We start from the raw sequence: 26,106 nt of genomic DNA on the forward strand, positions 1-26,106 counted from the left end.
AAATCCATTAGAAAGATATACGTAGAAATACAAATTTTTAATTTCATAGATTTTATTTACCTGCAGTTATTCTTTCAGTTACATACTCTTTCTTTTGGTACATTGTCAAAATTATCTTAGTATTCTTACTTAAGTGTAAGAAGAAAACTTAAATATGCCTGGACTCCACTAACACAGTATTTCAAACAAGTAAGGTGAAGTCATATTGGATCACATTAGTATACAACCAAAAAAGAGTATGTTTAATATTTTAAAATAATGACTTACAAGGGGAGGGGAAATGTTGACAAAATGAAAAATATTCCTCTCCTTGTTAATTCTAGATCTGACACGAGCACTTTTTTATTCAAACAATTCTTACCACATTTCTGCCCCACTGCATACATCAAATTAAATTCCCAAGCTGGGTATTCTCATCAATTTTTAACCCCAGTATTACAACAGATCCTTTCTCCTATTTTTTCTATATATTCTCCATGTTCAGGGTCTCCACTAGCCCAGAAAGCCTTTTGGTGAAATAAAACAAAGCTGTTGCACAGGTGCAAGGTTTATGGAGCAGGCAGAAAACACCTTTATGACAATTCAAGGAAGACACTTGCTCTGAATAGAAGCAGCACAACAACATTGTTCAGTGAGTGCAGCTCGGTCTGGATTTCAGCCAACTGGTACCCTTGTTTGGGCACCCCTTGCACAGTGAGCATGCTATGCAATCTTATCTAGCAGTGTTCTTTAAGTTCCAACAATTCAAATCACTCAATATTCTTCCAGTTTTTCTTACCTTCCCACTTTACTCATATCCTGATTTTTATGAAGTCTGCTGACTCCATATCCTGATACCTACAGCCAGACAGAATCAATCATCATCTCTTCTATACTTTCTTGTGCCTTTACACTTAATATTATTGCATTTGCTAATTTGTATTATATGTATGTTTACATAACTATTCTTAAAGCACCATTTAAAAAAATATTGTTTATTGGATGAATGAATGAATCCATGCAAGAATGACTACATGGAGAGACAGATTGATAAATGGATAAATTGCAAATGGATAAATAAGTGAATCACTAGATAAAATGTTCTTATCATTATCTGAAATAGTCTCTTTCACTCTTCATCTATTAAAATACTATACTTACCTTCACATTCTATTCAAATCTCCAATTTTATAACTTTTCTTGATACCATTTTAATTGTTCTCAGGGAACAATCTCTAATAATTTACAAATAAATATTTATTATTTTACTAAGAGCTTTCCATAAATTCTCTTCTGTATTTTTCCCTGAAATCCAATAGAGTAGCAACTTTATCATTTCTCCTTTATTAATGACCATTAATAACTTATTGATATTAATAATTGTCAATATTAATTTATTAATAATTCATTAATTTTCTCCTAAGAACTCCACGTCTTGGAACAATTATGTGATTTTACCAAAGTCATACAGTTTGAAACTGCTAGAATGGGATTTGAAATCTGGTCTGTTCAATCCACAACCCAAAAATGTAATGACTCTTTATACTTCCCCTCATTTATTCACTTTGGTACCCTCCCAAAGTCAACTGTTAGACCAAGACCTGGTACTCAATAAGTCGTAACTGATTAAATTAACTAATAAAATATAAGTAAAGATCACTTCAGATAACTATGAGAATACTGAAATCTCAACATAGGTGTCTTTAATAATCACTTTGTATATGACTTTTAAAACAAGAGGACAACACAGTTTTTCAAAATTGTATATAGTGCATATGCATGGACAAAGCAAGCGTGGCACGTGTCTGCATAACGTTTAATTACAAAAAATACTTATTCTTTAAAAATCTTCAAGATTATGTCTAAAAGAAAAGTATATCTTTATCTAAAAAAGTATATTACAAAGAAAGTCTATCCAATTGCAATGACTGCATGCATGAAATAAGACTATAATATACACACACAATGTTTTTTTAAAAATCCATTATCCAGTGTTACATTTTTCCCTAAAAAGCATAATATAAGACAAGGTATTATAAGCTTTCATTCATAAATATATTTCAGGAATTATAGAAAGTTTTCTAAATGAATACTACAGTTCTTACATTCATAAGAAAACACTATTTACAGTGCTAATTATATAACAAATTTTTAGTTCTAATTCTTCTTTAAATTCCTTTAAAATCAATTATCACTATACATTTTTTCTATTTAATAAATGAATACATTTTTTATTTTGAGGATATATTAGTAAATAGCACACCACTGGCTAGTGCAGTATCAGACCGGTAAGCAGACTCTAATCAGGGAAACACAGGATGTTAAAGAACACACCAGGAAGAATGTGTTCCTGGAAGAGGAGGAGAAGGCAAAACCTGAAGGGCAAGAAGGATGCAGACTTGTGAAACGATTGGAGTTGGGAAAGGACCAGATGTAGGAGAAATCTTGATGTGTTAGGGGAAATTCAAATTGGTTTCACGAGCGAAGGAGTACAAAGGGGAGTATGGGTTTCCCAGGTGGCTTAGTGGTAAAGAACCCACTGGCTAATTCAAGAGACACAGAAGACATGAGTTTGATCCCTGGATTGGGAAGATCCCCTGGAGGAGGGGATGGCAACCCACTCCAGTATTCTTCCCTGGGAAATCCCATGGACAAAGGAACCTGGCAGGCTACCGTCCATGGGGTCCACAAAGAATCTGACATTACCGAGTGATTGAACACACAAAGAGGAGTATACTCCACTTGAATATAAAGAGGAGCCTCTGAAGAGTTTTAAATGAAGAGCTTGTATGCTAGAAAGAAAACTCTGGCTTCAGTACAGGGGCCTTGAATTTGACAGAAGGAAACTGGAGACAATTTTAAGAGGTGACAGAGGCCAGAACTAAGATACTGACTGTATAGAAAGAAAAATCCTACTTCATCTGTATATTCCTTTTTATTCTCATAATTGCCTAGCACTTTGTATCCAGCACCCTCACAGAAAGGTGGAAGTGTTAACTTTACCTGACAGAGATTTTACCTACCTTCCATTTTAACTCTGTTTTAAAGTGCCATTCAATACTTTGTTTGACGGATCTGAATCCTGCAGCCAAATCCAAAATGCTTACTGGTCACTAATTTTTAATTTTTATATATTAAAAACTATCATTGCTAGAAATTATATATATATATATATATATATTAAAATCATATGCACTTTTTTCATCATACTTAAGAGTCTATATCTTTTATGAATAAGTGGAAACTAAGTAAAATGACTGTTCATTTCTATCAGTTCACATTTATCAGATTTAGGAAAGTAGAAAGATAATAATGAATTAAAAAACACTCTTAAGAATCCCTTTGAATGATAATTGTGAAGCACCATAAAACTACCACCTCCAAAAGTATAGTAAATATTTTCTATGTCATCTTAAAAGCTATAAATGGATTTAAATATATAGAAAACAATAACACTAACCATTCTCCACTTGCCTGTGTTCAATTTTACCTTTTCAAATCTCTTTAGCATTGCTTCCTTCCTATCATTTTCACTTCTGCAAACTGAATTCACATCTTCAATAGGTTTTTTGCTGGCCTAGCACAGAAGCCTTTTCTCCTGAGTCCACTCTCATTTCTTCAAGGAGCTAACAGACTGGTCAGTGACATGTCTGGTCAACTAAAAATTGTATTTCACACAAAAAATAATGAAATTAAAATAAGTTTATGAAAGTCTTTATAGGGATCAAGTTGACCAGGTATATATGAGAGAGGGAAGAAAAGAAATTTAAATAAGTAGCTCATAAAGAAGAGTGTACACAATTGTACTGTTTTACGAGAAAAAATATATGTATCAGCACACTAGTGTAACTCTTTCAACTGTGTTTTCTTAAGAAATAACTCTATTCTGAGACTATGCTGTTACCTACTTTTCTCATGAAGTAGACTGTTAATAAATGAAAGTAAATATAATTTCATGTGTTTGAATCTCTATTTTAATGCTATTACTCAGCAAAATAAGAAGCCATCGACAGTATATTGGTTTCCAAATTGACTTTGAAAGTTTTATTAGCCTGAGGAATCCAGAGTCTCTTTGCTTTCTGCCAAAAAGTGAAAGAAAATGGCAGAAAGCACAGAAGAACTATATAGCCTCTAGATGAAAGTGAAACAGGAGAGTGAAAAATCTGGTTTAAAACTCAACATTCAAAAAACTAAGATCAAGGCATCCGGTCCCATCACTTCATCTGCCAATTCATGGCAAATGTTTTCCCCATGTTTTAATGGAAACAGACTTTATTTTCTTGGGCTCCAAAATCACTATAGATGGTGACTGCAGCCATGAAATTTAAAGATGTCTGCTCCTTGGAAGAAAAGCTATGACAAACCTAGATAGCATATTAAAAAGCAGAGACACTACTTCACTGACAAAGGTCTGTATAGTCAAACATAGTCAAAGCTATGTTTTTTCCAGTAATCATATATTGATATGAGAGTTGAACCATTAAGAAAGCTGAGCATCTAAGAATTGATGCTTTTGAACTGTGGTGTTGGAGAAGACTCTTGAGAGTCCCATGGGCAGCAAGAAAATCCAACCAGTCAAGCCTAAGGGAAATCAGTCCTGAATATGGACTGACGCTGAAGCTGGAACGCCAATATTTTCGCCTCCTGATGAGAAGAACTGACTCACTGGGAAAGACCCTGATGCTGGGAAAGATTGAAGGCAGGAGGAAAAGGGGACAACAGAGGATAAGATGGTTGGAGAGCATCACTGACTCAATGGATGTGAGTTTGAGCATGCTCTGGGAGTTGGTGATGGACAGGGAAAGCAGGCATGCTGTAGTCTATTGGGTCGCAAAGACATGACTGAGTGACTGGACTGAACTGAATCCAGAGTCTGAGGACCACTGATGTAGAGGATTTGACTCTAGGAATCAGAAATTTTAAATACAGGAAGTAAAACAAGTTTAGGAGGTTGTGTTTGGTTTAAAAGCAGTGAGTTTGAAGTGTAGGTAAAATATATATACAAGTCGAGTACTGAATTTGAAATGTTGTTTAGACAAGTGAAGATGTTTAGCAGCCAGTGAGACCATGGACAGAATTTCCTACTGGAGATACACAGTAGGAAGTTAAGCACATGGGTGCCCTGGGAGAATACTAGGAATATAAGAAGAGAAGAATGAGGAAACACAAAAAAGGGTGATAGGTTTGAGGACAGAAAAAGCAAAAAGAGCCAAAGCAGGAGTCCATCCTCAGTGCTTGTCATGAACTGTTCCTGCTATGTGTTTCTGAGGTCATGGGGACACTCCAAAATACAGATGCTGCTGAGCCTGCAGTGGAAACCACCACCGATGCATCTCCCCAAAACACTGAACAGCTTCCCCAGTGGCTCAGTGGTAAAGAATGTGCCAGCCATACAGGAGACATAAGAAATGCAGGTTCTATCCTTGGGTTGGGAAGATTGCCTGGAGGAGGGCGTGGCAATTCACTCCGTATTCTTGCCTACAGAATCACATAGACAGAGGAGCTTGGCAGGTTACAGTCCATAAGATCTCAAAGAGTCAGACACGACTGAAGTGACTTAGCATGCATGCATGCAAAAACACTGCTTCCTAAATCACACTTTTGTCTCAGTGCACAGCCAGTAGGGTTTACAACTATACTGCTGCTGCTGCTGCTGCTGCTGCTAAGTCACTTCAGTCGTGTCCAACTCTGTGCGACCCCATAGATGGCAGCCCACCAGGCTTCCCCGTCCCTGGGATTCTCCAGGCAAGAACACTGGAGTGGGTTGCCATTTCCTTCTCCAATGCATGAAAGTGAAAAGTGAAAGTGAAGTCACTCAGTCGTGTCCAACCCTCAGCGACCCCATGGACTGCAGCCCTCCAGGCTCCTCCATCCATGGGATTTTCCAGGCAAGAGGACTGGAGTGGGGTGCCATTGCCTTCTCCATACACCTTATAGAAATGCTCATATGAATAAGTAACCAAGATAAATGAAGTACTAATCCACTGGGAAAAAATTAACTGAATTTGATGGTAAACGCCTACCTGTATATATCTGTGAATGTACCAAGAGGCTTGCTTTCCATCATTCACGGCTTCCACTGTAGTGTTGGCTATACCAACCACATCACCACCTGCAAACACCCATGGCTCACTGGTTTGCATAGTTTCTGGATCTACTTCTGGGAGATCCCATCTGTTAAATTTTATAGGGCTCAAGGCTTCTTTTACTGCAAAAAGTGAAAGAAAGCAAGCAATGACTAATTTGTGCAACACATAACAATAATTTGAAAATTAAGAAAAATTATGGTTTAATTATTATTCAAGGGATTCAAAAAACTGTTTTTAATGAACCATAAAAATGGAAAGTTAATGAAATATCTGAGTTAACAATACATTCAAAGTGTACTGACTTAATCAACTCAAAATAAAACTCACATGTATAGATACAGGCAATATTTCAGATCTGGTATTTTTGTCTAAGAATCTTAGACAAAATGGGAGACTACAGTCCTTTAAACATTATAAATGTTATAAAAAGCATTTCTAAAACTTTGTCCATAACCATTATTTTCACAAAATTTATTACTTATATGACCCCAAATTTATTTCTGTGTAACACCGGTGTAAGTTATATTATGAATTTGAGTCAATTGCCAATATCTTCCTTTCACAGAAAGTTTTATAAACAAGAAAAAATCTTATACATTTTCATCAAGATTTTTACATTTAATGTTAGGTGATTTAATGAATCAAGAATACAGTTAAAATTAGCCAGCAAAAATCAACAAATGCAAACATTAACATTAGTTCTTTGGGGAAATTTCTCTGTAAAAGAGATTTAAATTTTCTGCTAAATATGCTGTGTCCCAATGAATTTAAACATATCAGAAAAAGGGAGAAATTGAATCCCATTAAGAAAAAATTTCTAAAGAAGTTGACTAGACACATGATCTGGATATTTGGAAGAGATGAAAGAAAGTAAGTTAGATAAGAAGTTGATCTAGAGAAGAAATGAAGAAAGGTAGATCGTACCATATATGATGGAGCAAACTGAGCCAATGTTTAAGATAAAATGTTCTTTTCAGATATTCATGTGATAAATTTTAAGCAGAGCTTCTCGTGTGTCTGTGTATGTACTAAGTCACCTTAGTCATGTCCAACTCTTTGCCAACCTATGGAGTGTAGCCCACCAGGCTTCTCTGTCCATGGGATTCTTCAGGCAAGAATACTGGAGTGGGTTGCCATGCCCTTCTCTAGCTGATCTTCCTGACCCAGGGATTGAACTCACATTTCTTATGTCTTCTGCATTGATAGGTGGGTTCTTCACCACTAGTGCCACCTGGAAAGCCCTACAAGTTCTCATGATATACTAAAGGGAGCTATTCTTTACTGTAATTGAAAAGAAAATATAACTATGTAAACTAACGGCTTCCCTTGTGGCTCAGACGGTAAGTATCTGCCTACAATGCAGGAGACCCGGGTTCGATCCCTGGGTCGGGAAGTTCCCCTGGAGAAGGAAATGGCAACCCATTCCAGTATTCTTGCCTGGAAAATTCCATGGACGGAGGAGCCCGGTAGGCTACAGTCCATGGGGTCACAAAGAGTTGGACACGACTGAGCAACTTTACTTCACTTCACTTCACTTCAAACTAAGGGAGAAGATAATAGAAGTTCTTGGAGCACAAAAGTTAGTTGTTGAATAGACTGACAATTTAAGTTCAAAATTAAATAGCCAAGTGTAAAAACAAAATAAGTTATTCTAATTTTTTTTTTCCTGAACAATAAAGAAAAAATATAAAAATAAACTCTGGTACATGTTTGTAGCTTTCTGCTTGAAACAGATTAGAATTCTAGAAAACCATTAAGGGACTATTGTTTTTTTTGTTGTTGTTTTTGATTGTGCTTTCTCCACAAGACTGTAGGTTCCATGAGAACAAGAATATATCCATGCTGTGGTGCTTACCACTGTGTCACCAAGCCTAGTATACCACTTAAAACACGGAAGACACTCAATTCAATGGATAGATGAATGGATTGATGGATGGATGGATGAATAAATTAGTAGATGGGTCAATGCCATCATGCTCAGGTTTTTATTTAAAAATCTACTGTTTGTATCTCTGATGCAAATTCACCTTTCATTGAGAGCAAAATTTAATATACATATAATTATTTTCAATGCAGGATGGCATTATGAGAAGATTTTTCTAATGTTTTTAAAGGTCACATGGAAAGAAACCTTAACATTTGTTCCCTATTGCATAAAAGATCATCACTACCATCTGTTGACAGTTACCTAAGTTTCAAAACTTTGATAGTGAGCATGACTCATCTGTTCAACTTATTATAATAAAGGTAACTGTTAACACACCATCATTGAATGGTATAGCCACAAGGGAAGCCCAAGAATACTGGAGCAGGTAGCCGATCTCTTCTCCAGGGGATCTTCCTGACCCAGGAATCGAACCAGGGTCTCCTGCATTGCAGGCAGATTCTCTACCAACGGAGCTATCAGGGAAGTCCCATAGATAAGCATAAACATATGCAAGAGATAAAAAATAATTCTCCTGTATAAGAAATGACCTTATTTGTCCAAGACTTTGATACAACCTTGTCCTGTATAGAATATGAAATAAAGATGATTTTTAAATGAGAAGGAATTCGAAACTATTTCACTAGGAGATCAAAGCCTTTTTATACATTTTTCTCATTTTTTATAGGAATACTCTTGAAGGTTAGCACAGATTTCACTTTAAGCTTGAGCAAGGCAGGGATTATGCCTTAGTTATCTTTGATTTCCCACAGCAGCTATTAGTCAAAGCCATATACACTGTGAAGTTATTGAAGATTAAGCTCCAGGGTCCCTCACTTGCATGGGCCTCTTTCAAGACCTAAATTTGAATTTGCAATTTTTTTCTTTTTTTATAGAAAAGCCCTCAAATTATATAGGCTTCAGGTCTCACAAAATTTGAATCTATTCAAGCTCAGTGAATTGTAAATAGTAGGTGCTGAATAAATGCTTGAATTAAAGTGAAATTCATGAGTAATGTGTTTTATACTTTTTTATGATTTAATGCACATGGTATGATTCACTTTAATATTAGAGTGCCATTACTAATTCAGTCAATAAATAGTCAGGAGATGTTACTAGAAGTTTAATAAGTAATTATTGCATTTCTTAAAATATTTAGCACCAACACTATAAATCAACCTAGGAATATGTATTTGTGAATTCAAAAGCACTAATTCTATTCACAGGTCTTTCCATTAGATACACATTGTATTATTTTATGTCTCTAGACATTCATATATACTCATGTTTACTTTTTAAATTATGCTCTCTTTCCTCAATATTTGATTCAATTATAACTTAAAGTCTTAGATCTGACTACAAACTGTTTTAATTATATTCTATCATTTGTAACATCCAACTAACCTCATAAATAATCAAATAATTTCCTGATACTCTATTCCAAAAGAGGATTTATGTCTCATATTAAAATTATCTCAGCTCTCTTTTAAAAATCATCTATTTAATTCCCCCCTACTCTTTTTTAGAGGCCTTCAAGTTTAAAATGTCCATAGGTTCATTTAATAAATAAATAGAACGCAATGAGAGACCAAGCATTTGGTTATGCTGTTATGAAATAGTATAGCAAAACTTACATCAATCAAAATAAAAATCGTTTCTTTGCATTTTAATATCTAATAGTTCAACTTGTCCTTTATCATTTGGACAAACTTTATCATTGAAAAAGTAGAGCATGGACAGCTTATAAGAATATAAGTGACCCTTAAGTGAGTCAGAAATGTTTTCTATCAGTGGCACTAAGCAGCTAACACAAGAATGACTGTTCATTACAACTAGAGCAGCAGATAATTAGGATCATTTCCCTATAAGCACAATAGACTCAATATTTAAGCATGAGAGGTAGAGAGAGAGAAAGAAAGAGACAGAGAGAAAGAGGGGGGATCATTAATTTTCTGAAATTTTGTTGATTCTGACTGGATCCAAGTAACACTTGGATACTGCGGATCCAAGTAACACTTTTTCACAATTTCAATGACTCTTTTGAAAGACAGCAGTTATTTCCATCATTTAATCATACTTTTAAAGCTCCAAAGTATTTAAGTTAGAATGCAAATTAAAGATTCAGTGAAAAAAACTACATGTGCTTTTATTCATAATTTGTCAGAAAGGAGTTCATTTATTTAGCTGCTTCTTACGAGGGAGACTTTCATCGTCATTGTAACCATCCTTCTATGAACTCCTCACAGCTGATACGCCTTACATCTCTGCTGATACGTCTAACTTGGGATACAATAAAAATAAGTCTCAGAAGGATATCTTCTGTTCTGCCTTTATCTGGCTTGGAAAGAGTGAAAGCATAAGTGGATGAAAAATGTATATTTACATTTGCAAACCAAATAACTGCTTGTCATTTCCTGTGAAGTGTTAAATGAATATTAATAGAAGGATTGTATTATTTTCTTTCTTGTTTATAAAATAATGGGGGTGGGTAGAGTGGGATTTTCTGTTACAATCATACACAGTTTCCCCACAGATTTTCGTGAGATTGCATCTTGCTGGAGACTGCAGCATATGCCCTGGTAGCTCCGTAGATGAACAGAAAAAGAACTTGAAAAAGAATCCCAAAATGTGCTTATTCACAGCCTATATTATTCTGCAAATGGGAGAGAAATGTGTTAAATGATATGGTGCCTGGAATTTTATGCAGTCTTTAAAAGGAACAAAAACATCCTTTATTCATACCAAACATTCAAGATTTATGTTAATTTTCGGCTTTAATTACTACTATGTTCCAATGAGCTGATTTAAAAAACAAAGACACTCTGAGGTAGCTTTAAAACAAGAAACGGTTTTGAAATAGGAACTTTTAGTCAACTTAATGTTATGCATGAAATGATTTTTTTATATAGACTTAATTGTATTGTGACACACAAGTTCTTCAATAAGCCACAGCTTAAAATTGCAGAAACCCTCCCTGAGGGACACATCACTAGCAGATGCAGATTGCCAAGGTCAATTAAACTGATGTAGCTGTGCTGTCATATATGTAGAAGAGAAACCCGTGAGCATATGACAAGTATATTTCTCAGTGTTTATAAAAAGATGTCAAAGATGTTATATTTTAGTACATAAATATAAATTAATTCTCCATAAACAATAAAACAATACAACAGAAATTATAATGAAGAAGGATTATTAGTATTTTTCAGTGAATTTGAGATGCTATAAAACAATGGGGGGAATAAAAAAAATTCCAACATTTATAAGAAAATGATATCTTGAAAACAGATGAATTCATCTATGTGCTTGTTGTTTAATTTTACATAACCTCTTAGCCAATAGGACCAAAGCACAATGAAACAAAAAGACAAGCTGAGGCAATAACCTCAGTAAATCAGAGCTGAAAACAAAATATCAGCAAGAGCAAATAAATTCTAATTACAGGGCCAGGATATCAGAACTGTTTAAATAGAATAAGCTGGGGTGAGGAGGGGACAGAACCACAGAATGCCTAAGAATATCAAGTCCCGAAGGCATGAGCTCTGTCCTCACATCTCCCTCTTCCTCTAAGTATTCGAATCAATATGCAGTCCATTCCCAAACACGAGGGAGAGAACAATGAAGGTTCATCAACTTCTTTCTGTAAACCCCTTAAGAGTCAACCTTGATACTTTACCTTCCTCCCCTTCTTGGACTTCAAGTAACTCTGGTTCTTTTTAGAGTATCATCTTTCTCTTATTCTCCTCTGTCACCTCCTACGTTGAATGAAAGTGAAAGCTGCTCAGTAGTGTCCAACTCTTTGCGACCCCATGAACCATTACAATCCATGAAATTCTCCAGGCCAGGGTACTGGCATGGGTAGCTTTTCCCTTCTCCAGGAGCTCTTCCCAACCCAGGGATTGAACCCAGGTCTCCGGCATTGCAAGCGGACTCTTACCAGCTGAGCCACAAGGGAAGCCCAAGAATACTGGAGAGGGTAGCCTATCCCTTCTCCAGTGGATCTTTCCAACCTAGGAATCTAACTGGGGTCTCCTGCATTGCAGGTGGATTCTTTACCAACTGAGCTATCAGGGAAGCCCTAGGTTGAATAACCTGGGTCTCTCTTCTCACTGCAATTCTCACATCTTCTTCTATCTAATTTCTTTACACTGACTTCCTACCTTTTTCACCACCCAATTATTCCTTTCAGTTTATCCCTCTTATGAAAATATGGTGTTTATTGTCACCAAATTCCATGACCTCAGTCCTCCTCGCTTTTCCCTTTCTATAGCACCCATTAGCTGAATCATGTTAATTTTGATCTCTTTCTCTGATTTGCAGAATGCTACTCTATCTGGGCTCTCATTCTTTTTAAACTGTCCATGGGCTCCATCTGGCTACGCCTCATCTCATCCTCCTCCTCTTTGTAGCTCTCAAACATCATCTGCTACACTTCACTGCATCAGAAATTATAGTCATGCAGTCCATGGGGTAGCAAAAAGTCGGACACGACTGAGCGACTTCACTTCACTTCACTTCTGTCTTTAAACTTCATCTCTCTGGAAGTGACTTCAAATGCTACCTTCCACTTTTTTATTCTGACACTCCCATCTGCCTGGTTAGAGATTCCAATGTGGATGTTCTACTGTCCCTCCTAAATCATCACATCTAAAACCCAGTTCAACAGCTTCCTCTGGGCCTTTCACATTTTACAAGTGATTATCAGTAAGCTTGGTTTTTCATGTCTCCTTCTCATTGTGACCACCAAAGCTTCACTGAAACTCTCTTCACTATGATGATCCAGAGGGCCATAGCCAGCGACTCTTCCAGTGATCGGCCCAGTTCAGGACCAGGACTAGGGTGAGCTGGGGTGAGGCATCCAAATAGTAGGATTTAAGAAGGTCTTTAGGCACAAGATCATGCAAAGGCAGTTCAGTGCCTCAACTGTCTCAACCTAAGCATGGGACTGCCTTCCTTGACTTCTCAGGAGCTCTCAACAGATAACCACTTCCTCCTCATAAAAGTCCCTTATCTAGGCTTCAATGACACCACACTTCCTGCTTTTCCATGTGCCTCCATGATCACACTTTAACCTTTACTGCTGTTTTTTTCTATTCTCCTTTACCAAAAAACAAAAACCTGGAAATAGGCCTTAATTTTGGTATAATTTTTCAATCTTTTCTCTCCAATCATCTTATTATGTGGCCAATTACCATATACTAACAACTGAACAGAAAGAAACTCTCTCCTAGTTACTTCCTACATCTCATTCACATCATCCTCACCTAATGAAGACCAAGAAAAGCAATTAGCATTTATTGATCCCTTGTGTATGGCAGACATATCCGATTCTGGATGTTTCCATACAGTAATCTCATTTAGATCACAACACAATTCTTTAAGTTAGGTATTATTAGTAGCATCCTAAATACAGCTAAGAGATGGCAAAGTCAGTATATCAGTTTAGCCACTCAGTCGTGTCCGACTCTTTGTGACCCCATGGACTGCAGCATGCCAGGCTTCTCTGTCCAAGACCAGCTCCTATGAAACCAGTTATTTCTCACTTCCCAGCTCTTCTTGCCACTGACCCTTGGTGTGAGGGCAAGAAAAAGCCAGGGATAGACCAAAAACCGTCTCTCTACTGGTAACAATGCTGCTAACTCACTTCAGTCGTATCCGACTCTGTGCGACCCCATAGACGGCAGCCCACCAGGCTACCCCGTCCCTGGGATTCTCCATGTAAGAACACTGGAGTGGGTTGTCATTTCCTTCTCCAATGCATGAAAGTGAAGTCGCTAGTTTTGTCCGACTCTTCACGACCCCATGGACTGCAGCCTACCAGGCTCCTCCACCCACAGGATTTTCCAGGCAAGAGTACTGGAGTGGGATGCCATTGCCTTCTCCGAACAATGGGAGAAGGCAATGGCACCTTCTTCTTCTTCTTCTGGGAACAATGGGAATAACTAAAATGAAGCAGATTGGAGTTGAAGAGACAGTGATTATTTTTCTTGTAGGTCTTATTTCCACAATTTGAGAGTCAGTTCATTATAGAGAAGAAGCCCAAATATTTCCCTTTAAAAATAAAGCTTCTAAAGGTGTCTGGGCTTCTCAAGTGGCTCAGTGGTAAAGAATCTGCCTGCTAAGCAGGAGATACATGTTCGATCTCTGGGTTGGGAAGATCCTCTGCACAAGGAAATGGCAACCCACTACAGTATTCTTGCCTGGAAAATCCCATATCCAGAGGAGCCTGGCAGGTTACAGTTCATGGGGGTTTCAAAGAGTTGGACAGGACTTAGCAATTAAACAGCAACAAAGAAAAACTCTATATGACAATTACACTGACAAGTAGAATAGGCACTTGGCTAATATCTTTTGATTGATTTAACTATTTGAATTATCCACTGCTATATTTTTAAAAAAAAAATGTTCATTTGGATATGCTTGTAGAACTCAGACAATATAAAAGTACACATTTAATTTTCTTTCCTTCCTTGCCCAGGATAAGCTTAGGCTCCCCAAATTAAATACAAAAGATAGATGTCAATAATAGCCTGTAGCAACTCCTTTTGTTTTAGTTGTATTCTACAGGGAGTCTCCTTCTCATTTCCTAAACTGACCAACTAATCAATTCAGAATTAAAATTGCCTAAGCACTTCACCTTGATTTGCTTATTCCTCTGCAATAATTCCATCTATTTAAAACACTAAACTCCTTGAAGATTTGATTTCATTTTCTCTGGAAGAGATCTCTCAAGGAGGTCAGTGTCCTTGAAGAAAATATATGGGGATTGTTTTCAAATTCTCTGTTGGATTCCCAAATGCTGCACTTTGATTTGCTTATTTATATTCAATGATACCATCTACTTAAGACTACAAACTCCTTGAAGGAATAGACCATCCTTTAATCTGATTTGGACTATAATCATCATAATTCTATGCACATTTGGGTGCTTAATACCTCTTGATAATTAGGAGACAGTGAAAAAAAGTGGAAAGGCTACTGAAATATTTTATATAACTTCTCAGTGAAAGAACTTTTTAAAATGTTGAATGATATCATCAAGTGTTAGAAATAATTACAGAAAGGGGTTAAAAAATGTTTAATATAAAATCTTCATTTGCTGCATTTAAAGCATAAATAAAAACAAATAGAAAGCCAGAAGTAAATTACACTACTTGTGAAAACAATATTATTAAAATATAAGTGAATACTGAAAAATATTTTAATTAACAAAATAAATCAAATGGAAAAGATTCCCTAAATAGAGCTTTAAAAGTAAGTCTATGTGTGTTTGACTGCCATGACTAATTATGTATCCATGTAATGTGTGTTCAATTTGGGCTTATTTAAATAGCAGAAATGCTCATTAGCTGCAGTATATCTGTGAAGCTTCAGTAAACAGTTTAATGGTTTTTATGTTTAACCAATTTCATAAGTTCCTGTAATTTTAGCTTTAGCAGCTCATTAATGTTATTTTTTGATATCCATCTTATGACTTTTTTTCCTTGTCAATCGGCTGCAGGCAGATTTCAGTGCAAATTTAAAACATACAATAGAATTTATTTTAAACAATTTTAGCACGTAAGTAAATGCAAAAGTCAAAAATATAGGTTCTCTATAGAGTATTGATTGTATTACTATGTAGTCAATAAATACCTTTGGTACTGACAAAGGCTATATATTAAATAGAATTTGTGATGATAATAATGACAAACAATTATTGAGTGCCCCCAGGAACATGTAGCTGGTTCTGGACGAGTCAACTCATGTTATCTCTTTGTATTTTCACAGAAGAGGTATTATTTTAATTTTATAGTTAGGAAACTGAGACTGAGCTAAGTTACACAGATTACTATCTCATAATTTGAACCTAACTACAAGCCACTGTTGCTGTTCTAAGTGGGAATACATGGAGTTCTTTATGGGCATTTGGAGATAAATACCTAAACCTTAGGAGAGGGCCCTACAACTTAAGATTAGATATAGTCATAGGATGGAAGAAGTTCTTAGAGAAAGAGCACAAGTCTGGGTAAAAATAGAATGAACCATTTATTTTTAAAGTGGTAGCAATCACTACCTGAGCTAAAGCCAGAAGAGGAATCATCAGAGTTTCATGAAGATCAAGGTATTTCTTTGTCACATGAGCCAAGAAGTGGTAATTTTAAGAAATGCCAAATACAAGAGAAATGTAAGGTAGATAACTAGATTTGAGGATCTGGAGGTCAATGAGCAGTAAAAAGAGGACTTTTGTAGATAAATGATGAAGGCGAAAATCAGAATAAAAGGGGTTAAGGAGAAAAGATCTGGCAAAGACAGCAAGGCAGTGCATACAGGATAGTCTTCTGGGAGTTTAATAATGACTGCATGGGGAAAAATTAAGGTAGTAGCTTGCATTCATTCATTCTATTAGCAAATATTTATTTATTATCTACTGTGTAGTAAATCCAGCTGTAGGCACTGTAGTAAAGCACAGATAAGGGACCTGTCCTTGTATGATGTACATTTCAGTTGGCAGAATATAAAATAAATAAAAGTAAATAAGTGAACCAAATGATGGTGAAAATGGCTATGAAGAGAATGACATGAATGAGAGTGTTATGTGGGGAGGGGACTGAGAAGTAGAAGAGGTACTGTAGATCATGGTGGGGATGCAGGGGCACAGACGATTCTTGATGAGATGACATCTGAGCTAATACATAAAGGATAAGACAGGAATTGCAGGTGAGGACCTTGAGGCAGATCACTCCAGGCAGAGGGAACCATTACAGAGGAGTTAGAATGAGCGGAAGTTGATGCATTTGGAGAGCTGAAGGGAGACTTTATGTGGGTAGAAGGAAGCAAGCGAGAAGACAGGAGGCCAAGAGACAGGCAGAGGCTGATCGAGGAGGGCTTCAGAAGCTGGGAAGGATTTTATTCTAAATAAAGTAGGACAAAGTAGAATTGATTTGTTTTATGTATTTCATTCTAAATAAAGTAGGAAACCACTGGAGGGTTTGGAACAGGGGGACGAAATGATGTAATTTCTGTTTATAAAGCTGATTCTGATAGGATTACAAGGAAGAAAGAGTAAATGCAGGGTGACCAGTGAGAAGGTTACTAGTTTCTATGCAAGTGACAGTGGCCAGCATCTAACCATTGCCTCAACAGAAGGAGGACTGCCGGTCTTCATGTGACACTTAACATAAACATCACTTTCAAATGTTCTTGTCTTTACCTTGAATTTTCTGTAGGGGCATTTAGAATAAAGCAATCATTTCATTCTGTTCATCCCAACATTTATCCATCTCTTCATTCATCCATTTATCCATTCATTCAGTGACCCCTTGAGACTGCTGGGTACTTTGGATTAAAATATGAATAAATTATCCTGCAGTCCTACTGTCAACATAATTAGAATACATAAAGTGTATGGATTGAAACAGGAGAAGACCAGGAGCCAATTAACTATATGTTTTACTCTGTGGTGAGGGGAACGTATTTCATCGACATGGCCCTTTAGATTTCAGGTACCCACCAACTTTAGAATAAAATTCAAATACTTTAGTCTTACACTAAAACATTTTGTGAATTAGCAATGGTATATTTCAATGATATATATTATATGACTTTTTCCTGTTGGATGCCTGATGGAATTAGCCGAAGGAATTACCCCTTGTATTATCCATCCCTGTTCACTCTGACAAAATGTGCTTTTCCCTTGTCTCTAGTCTCTTAATTCCAACCCACTTCCCATCTCTATTACAAATACCCCTGCCTCCGTAAAACCTTCTTTGATGATTACAGCTGCAAGTCATCTCTCCATCCTGTGTGTTATGCTAACAGTGTATCTATTTCTCCTTGAGTCTACCTAATGGCATTTTTATGTGCATTTTCCCTCTCCTTTAGACGGCAAGCTCCTGTAGACAGAGTCAATGCATTCATTTTTTGTGAACTCAGGAGAACTTAACACAGAATCTAATAAACCGAGAATGAAAGCATAGGAAGTAAAGTCCCACAAGTATGTAGGAGGGCAGATTAGAAGGGTGTCAGAATTAAATAGAAGCATTTGGTTTCAATCCCACCATCAGGGGAGAATAACTTTAGCTTCTAAAGCATGAGAGTAATGCAATGATACTGATGATCTAGTAGCTCATTTGGCATCGGTGTTCAAATACAGGGAAAACACTGGGCCATATTAAACCAAGTGAATCATCACTATACTTTTCAGAGGACTTGGAAAATCACTGGATGTTCGCTGAATACAATATGCTTGGTACTCTTTCATGCACTTGTATGGAAAAAGTGGTTGTGTAATTGAAAGTCCCTTGAAAACATTTTAAAGAGCTTCATAATCACAAAATACTATAAGAATGGTTAGAATGGAAACAAGGTGGGCATGAGATAGCATTGGAACATACAAAGCTTGAGTGAGACCTCTGAATACATGTTCAATTAAGAGCTGGCTTTCTCCTCCAGCAATGCCAGCATGTTGGGGAAATCTAATAAATTATATGAACATATTATATTTACATTAGGTAGCTTCCATATTTGGGGGCTATATATTAAATATGCTTCCCAGCAGCTATTTGGTAAAGAATCCACCTGCATTTCACGAGATACAGGAGACACGGGTTCAATCCCTGGGTCAGGAAGATTGCCTGGAACCCACTCCAGTATTCCTGCCCACTCTCACTCCAGTATTCTTGCCTGGAGAAACCCATGGAGAGAGGAGCCTGGCTGGCTACAGTCCACTGGGCTGCAAAGAGTTGGACACAATTGAAGTGACTTAGCACATATTAAATATGATTCAATGTAATTTCCTAATTCATAAAATTACAACTTATATGCATGTAGGTCAATATCTAATTTATCTGTCTGCTGCTGCTGCTGCTAAGTTGCTTCGCTTAGGTCTGACTCTGTGCGACCCCATAGACGGCAGCCCACCAGGCTCCCCCGTTCCTGGGATTCTCCAGGCAAGAACACTGGAGTGGGTTGCCATTTCCTTCTCCAATGCGTGAAAGTGAAAAGTGAAAGTGAAGTTGCTCAGTCGTGTCCAACTCTTAGCGATCCCTTGGAGTGCAGCCCACCAGGCTCCTCCGTCCATGGGACTCTCCAGGCAAGAGTACTGGAATGGGGTGCCATTGCCTTCTCTGAATTTATCTGTCTAAAATAGGTATATTGTTATTTTTATTTTGTGCTTTCAGCCAAGAACACAAATGCAAAGTAATTAACAATAATCTGTAATATGAAATATATATTACTAAGATAATTAGCGTAAAATCTACATCATTCCTAAATTTTTAATTTGACTAAATTTTGTATCTTGATTTTACATCATAGCAGCTTACTATATTTTAACACTTCACAAGAATATCAGGTTTAAGAATAAACTTGTAGTGTACCATGAACTAACTAGTATTTAAAAGGCAAATATAATAGGCTATATCAATAAAGCTCTTGACATGTATTACAGTCACTATATGCTGAATACCATTTTCCTACATTTGAAGATTTCTGTTCTCTGAAACAATTTTGTTATTTTTCCATTTTCTCCCTTCTTTTCCCAGCAAAACTTGTTACATGCCGCTGCTCTACTTCTTGTGTGTAATCTTTGATTTGATGGAAAAGTACTGATTTATCCACCGTCTCCCTGTAAGAATGCATATGATATCAACCACTAGTGAAACCTGGAAAATAAAGATAAGGGAAGGCTCTGAACAGAGCTGTTCACTGGGGAAACAAACCTATTCCTATGCAGTTATTAGAGGGAAGTAAAATAATTACAGAAATATCTTGTTATGCTTCCAATGGATGTCCAAGGCAGTTGTAAGTGATGTGATGTTGATTCCAAATCACTTTCAACACTGTTATCAGTTTGACCTCCTTCCTCATCACCTCCACCCCTTTACAGTAATTCCAAAGAAAAACTATGCAAAGACACCATTATTTTGGATGGTTATTATGCAGAAATGCCAGTACGTGCTTTAAATTCTACCACTTTATCCTCACTCTTCACAGTATATTCTATCATAAAAAGATAATAAATTTTTCAGTGAGAAAAAAAAATCTGATAATTAGGGCAATCTTTAAGAAAGTATGTACAGTTTTACTATTGGTTTTCTGAGAATGCTACTTTTCTAAAACAGGGTTAAAAGCAAGACAATGTACAGGGACTGAAAAGGGATTTATTCTCATCACTGGGCCAACAATACAAAGGATATATCAATGTTTTATTTCTCAGGATAATGGAAAGGTAGTATCAGGAACTACATGCATTAGTAAAACTGGGGGAGGTGCAGAATCACAGACTAAAACTGTCTTGATGCCCATGTCCTCCTAAAATATTTACCATCTAAAGATAAGCATAAGAAAGGCTGACACTTTTTCCTGTTCATAATATGACAGATTCTTCTTGATTTCCAGAAGAAATGCCACATGTCCTCTTTATTCATACTTTTAAGAAACTGTCATCTAAGCTATAAGTTATAATAGTCTTTATTCATTAATCCAACCAATGAATAACCACTATTTTAGACACTAGGTTATGAAAGTGAAAAGACAAATGATATATAATGATACCTACTGTCTCTTTTCAATCTGAAACGTCTTAGTTCTAGTCCTATTTCCAGCTGTTGAATGGATTAGCAAATCCAAATGAAACACATCACCATTTCCCTCGGATCTATTTGTTCTACCTGCTGCATTCATGAGTTCTTCAGGCATTATATGGACATATCTGATTATATCCAGTTAGATCTCATGCTAGATTCTCCATATTCCACCTCTTTATCAAACAGATGACCAAATCATTAATGTCTATGTAAAAAATACGTCTGGATTCTGGATGTTCTTCAGTAGTGCTATGTCCTTTAACTTAACTTAAGCCTTAAGCAGTAACCATGCAAATTGACAGTCTTTTAACTGGTTTCATCAATACTATTCTGTCTTAATCCAAAGCCATCTTTATCACTATCACTGCCACCTTGGAGAAGCATGTTTATTTCACACTCCTGATGCTTCTTTTCATGTGGGGAAACAAATATTGGTATAATACTTGTGGTGTCACTCTGTATCTCACCTATCTTTAAAAAGCTGCAATCGGTAATTATAATTAGCAGATATGAAAGAAGAAATTAGGCTTGTGTGGCATCACCAATGCAACGAACCTGAACTTGGGCAAACTCCAGGAGATGGTGAGGAACAGGGAGGCGTGGCACACTCCAATCCATGGGGCCGCAAAGAGCGACTGGGCGACTGAACAACAACAGCACACCCTTGCCAAGAGTATAGCTTGACAGCTGCCCAGTTGAGGGTGCCTCCCTTCCTTTAAACTAAAAATCTTCCTGCTTCAGCTTCCCAACAGGGAACCTGCATTGTTGGATCACACCTGTGACTGGTGAGTAACTTACCTACTTCAGGCATCTAATAGCAGGAAACACATTTGTCTTCTGATATGAAGCACCTCAAGGGTGACTTCATGGTTTCCCAACTATTTGAAGAATATTATAAATGGTTCAAACCCAAGTAGAGAGAAGGAAGATCCAGCACCTACCAGAATTGCTACATTAACATAAAGATCTCTCCAATATTTGAGCCTCCTCATTTATCAGTTGGGTGTGTATAGGACAAAATTCACAACCCCTGGGTTAGCATGTAAGTCTCCTAATTTCACCTAAATTTGTAGACAAATTTCCTCCAATCTTACCGCTATCCACTTCCCACCTTATCTTAACATGCAGCATGTGCTCCAGCTAAACAGAATTTCTCACTGCTGTCTGGTCACCTGAGGCCGTTTATCAGCTTGCACCTTGTGTATGATATTCCCTCTAACAGAGAAAATCCTTGTTGTTGTTCAGTCACTAAGTCGTGTCCAACTCTTTGTAACCCCATGGACTGAAGCACACCAGGCTATCCTGTCCTTCACCATCTCCTGGAGCTTGCTCAAACTCATGTCCATTGAGTCGGTGATGCTATCTAACCACCTCGTCCTCTGTTGTCCCCTTCTCCTGCGTTCAATCTTTCCCAGCATCAGGGTCTTTTCTAATGAGTCAGCTCTTTGCATCAGGTGGCCAAAGTATTAGAGCTCCAGCTTCACCATCAGTCCTTCCAATGAATATTCAGGGTTTATTTCCTTTAAGATTGACTAGTTTGATATCCTTGCTGTCTAAGGAACTCTCAAGAGTCTCCTCCAACACCACAGTTCAAAAAGCATCAATTCTTCGACAATCAACCTTCTTTATGGTCCAAAGTTCACATTCATACATGACTACTGGAAAAAACATAGCTCTGACTAAAAGGACCTCTGTTGGTAAAGTAATCTCTCTACTTTCTAATACACTGTCTAGGTTTGTCATGGCTTTTCTTCCAAGGAGCAAGCATCTTTTAATTTCATGGCTGCAGTTATCATGTGCAGTGATTTTGGAGCCCCTGAAAATAAAGTCTGTCACTCTTTCCATTGTCTGCCCATCTATTTGCCATGAAATGATGGGACCAGGTGCCATGATCTTTGTTTTTTGAATGCTGAGTTTTAAGGCAGCTTTTTCACTCTCTTCTTTCACTTTCATCAAGAGGCTCTTTAGTTCCTCTTCGCTTTCTGCCATAAGGATGGTGTCATCTGCATATCTGAGGTTATTGATATTTCTCCCAGCAATCTTGATTCCAGTTTGTGCTTCATCCAGCCTGGCATTTCACATGATGTACTCTGCATATAAGTTAAATAAGCAGGGTGACAATATACAGCCTTGACATACTCCTTTCCCAATTTGGAACCAGTCTGTTGTTCCATGTCCGATTCTAACCTGTGCTTCTTGACCTGCATACAGGTTTCTCAGGAGGCAGATAAGGTAGTCTGGTATTCCATCTCTTGAAGAATTTTCCACCATTTGTTTTGATTCACAGAGTCAAAGGCTTTAGTATACTCAATGAAGCACACAATGAAGTAGAAGTCAATAGTCAATGAAGCAGAAGTAGAAATTTTTCTGGAATTCTCTTGCTTTTTCTATAATCTAACAGATGTTGGCAATTTGATTTGGTTCCTCTGCCTTTTCTAAATCCAGCTTGAACATCTGCAAGTTCTTGGTTACATGTTGAAGCCTATCTTGGAGAATTTTGAGCACTGCTTTGCTAGCATATGAGATGAGTGGAATTGTGCGGTAGTTTGAACATTCTTTGGTGTTGTCTTTCTTTGGGATTGAAATGAAAGCTGACCTTTTCCAGTCCTGAGGCCATTGCTGAGTTTTCCAAATTTGCTGACATATTGAGTGCAGAGCTTTCATAGCATCATCTTTTCAGGCTTGAGCAGGAGAAACTCCTACTCAAGCCCTACAATCCAAACCAAATATCACTTCAGATTAGCACATTATGCTACAGTGCATGTATTATTTACATGCCTGTTTCTCTCATTAGCCTATGTGAATCCCTGAAAGGCCAAGACTCCCTTTTACTCATATTTGTATTCTTAGTGCCTGGACAGTCCCTATAACATATTTGGGTATTAAAAAGTTATTCATTGAATGAAAAATAATGAGAGAATAAATAATAGAAATCATAAAATAAAAAGTTAAATTTTGGACATAAAAGTGAAATATTCAGACTTTCATGTATAATGAGAAAGAACATGCATGAAATAAGTAGGATGACAACTTTCTAAAGACATGGTATTTTTTTAATATAGCTTTTAAAAATGACTGTAAAATGACGACTTAATCTAACAATGTGGTGTTGAGCAAGTTGCATAATCTCCCCCTGGCTCTCTCCCTTCCACCCCCATTCCACATGGAAACTCCTACACATCACTCAGCCTTCAATTTACAACCCACTTCCTCCAGGAGGCTTCTCTGAACCTTCAGATTGTTCTCTCTCTGCTTCCTGAGGACTCTAAACTTCTCCCAGCACAATTTATTATGAATGTGAGTCTTGCCTGGTTAAACTGCATTCCTGGATGCCAAGTTTGCATGTGCCTGTTCTCCACTTTATCCTGAGAACACACTCAGTGTCTGGAACAGCAGACCATCAGAAACTATTAGCTAAACAAATAAACTTGTGAAATTAGGAGTCTAGAGGATGTTATCTCTTAAGTCCCTTCTAGCAGTCTTCCTGGTGGCTCAGTGGAAAAGAATCTGCCTGCAATGCAGATATGGGTTCCATCTCTGGGTTGAGAAGACCCACTAGAAAAGGAAAGGGCAACTCACTCCAGCATTCTTGCCTGGAAAATCCCATGGACAGAGGAGCTCCGTGGGGTTGCAAAAGAGTCAGACAAGACTTAGACACTAAACAAAAACAGTAAGTCCCTTCCACAACATTTGCAAATATAAGTAAGGAAAACATCAGTGCTAGTAGCTATATTGTGATGTATGCCTGCTACTTTATTTTTCAATTCTATCTATCCATCCCTAGTCATATTAATCACCAGTGAGGCCCTTCCTCTAACATTTCTGCCATCAGTCAAAAAGTTCTCCTAGCTGGCATTAAAGTACAATATTCCTTAATCTGTAATTTGAAACTATATTGTAAACATTTCTGTTTATAAAAACGTATACAATAGGGAAAATCTGATCAATTATGACATATTCTCAACTTGGTATTCCATTCCATCCCTCTCCTGTTTACTTTTGGTAAGGAAGAAAAGGAATTCTGAAAGTTAAAAGCCACAAAAAGTGACAATTATTCAAAGCAAAGTTTGCTGAATTTCTAAGTGCCATCAGTGGCTTCTGAAGGAGCTGTTTTATTGTTTGAAAGATGAAACATGCTTGTTAAAAAGGGCGGGTTATTAAAATGCCCTAGTGTTCCACTTCCATTAGCAAAGTAGCATATAAATAACATTTTAATAAGAAAAAAAGCAAATTAAACATACTGATGCCATTTCTTTTCAAGCGCAGATAAGTATGACTATTGGGCACTTGACTCATGTACTGCTCAATTTAAAATATTTTTCTAGGTTTTTCTCAACACCTAAAATAATGGAGGAAAAATGGGCCCTTTTGAAAAATTCCTGAATATCTGCATTGTCATGGATTCATGCACACTATTTCTTACATACCTAGCCTTTTCAAGCTCTGGCTTAGGCCAGAATAAGGCAAATTAACCTATGGACTGCTCCTTTTTTCAGGATGACAGCAAGTGAATCAAACTATACTTGAAGCTAGTATTGGCAGAATCTTTTATTTACTTTTCATGAGGTTTTGAAAACACTTTCTGAGGGCCTTCTAATAAGAGGAGCTGGTAAGTCACTTTATAGCCTCCCCACCATCCTGCCAGTCCCTCCCCGCACCCTACCCACCCCCCCCCAACAAAAAAATAAATAACACTTCCTTATGGAACTAATTGCTATTAATGCTATGAAGGCAGCTGTTTTCTGAGGGGTCCATTAAAGGTTTAGAAAGCGCTGGGCTTTGTATTTCCTTGTTGTCTCTAGTGAAATGAGCAGGAAGAAAACGTAGCCTCTGGGTGAAGTACACAAACTCCTTTCCTAGAAGCACCACACTCTATGCCCGGAGAGCTCAGTCACCTCGTCACTTGCTAGCCTGAGCAGGCTGTGCAGCGTTCTCCTGAATGGGTATTACTGCCGCCATTCCTCCTATCTTCTTCCGAAAACAAAGGTTTTTAATCTTAGTTATCTAATCCCATAATTTTCAAGTGCTTAAAGGCTCCAATTTAGCAACATCAACAGTGCTTCTCTCTTTCCTTTTTCACATAAACATGAGCAATCATACAAAACAAAAATTTGGCCCAGATTTTACCTCGGATGTTCAAGAGGAGAAAACAAAGATATTAAACATATCCTCTGTTCTTTAAATATCTGATTTATGGAAAACCCAAAATGCAGATTTCTACCTACTAAAATTAGTTGAAAGAAAATCCCTCTCAATGGTATAAAAATCATCAGAATTGATAAGAAAACATTTTGAAAACATATGATACAGTTACAAACTGTGTACTTTTTTCTGCAAAGTAAAAATAATGAAATAAAACATTTTCTCCTTTAAAAATTCATAATTTGTAAGGGCATCTGTTTTACTCATTTACAAAAGACATGTGGACAGAGCCTGAAAGGCCCCAGATGAACTCCTAATTCTCAATGCTTTTATTCCTAGATAAGATTCATACCATCATAAGGGTGTACTATAACTCAACTGTAACTCAATTTAATTATCAAAG

At 37.1% G+C, this 26,106-nt stretch overlaps 1 protein-coding gene across 1 annotated transcript in view; it reads right to left on the bottom strand.

The window, feature by feature from the left end:
• Positions 1-26,106, bottom strand: part of DPYD (dihydropyrimidine dehydrogenase) — a 927,694-nt gene that overhangs the window by 495,206 nt on the left and 406,382 nt on the right. Inside the window, exon 12 of the mRNA XM_086391370.1 lies at positions 6,003-6,187. Within this exon, the coding sequence (XP_086247496.1) occupies positions 6,003-6,187 (185 nt within the window). The remainder of the gene's footprint in view (positions 1-6,002; positions 6,188-26,106) is intronic.

The sequence above is a fragment of the Bos grunniens genome, chromosome 3 (genome assembly GCF_055505025.1).
Source record: "Bos grunniens cultivar Pamir isolate PY7600 chromosome 3, Bosgru_T2T1.0, whole genome shotgun sequence".
Lineage (NCBI taxonomy): Eukaryota > Metazoa > Chordata > Mammalia > Artiodactyla > Bovidae > Bos > Bos grunniens.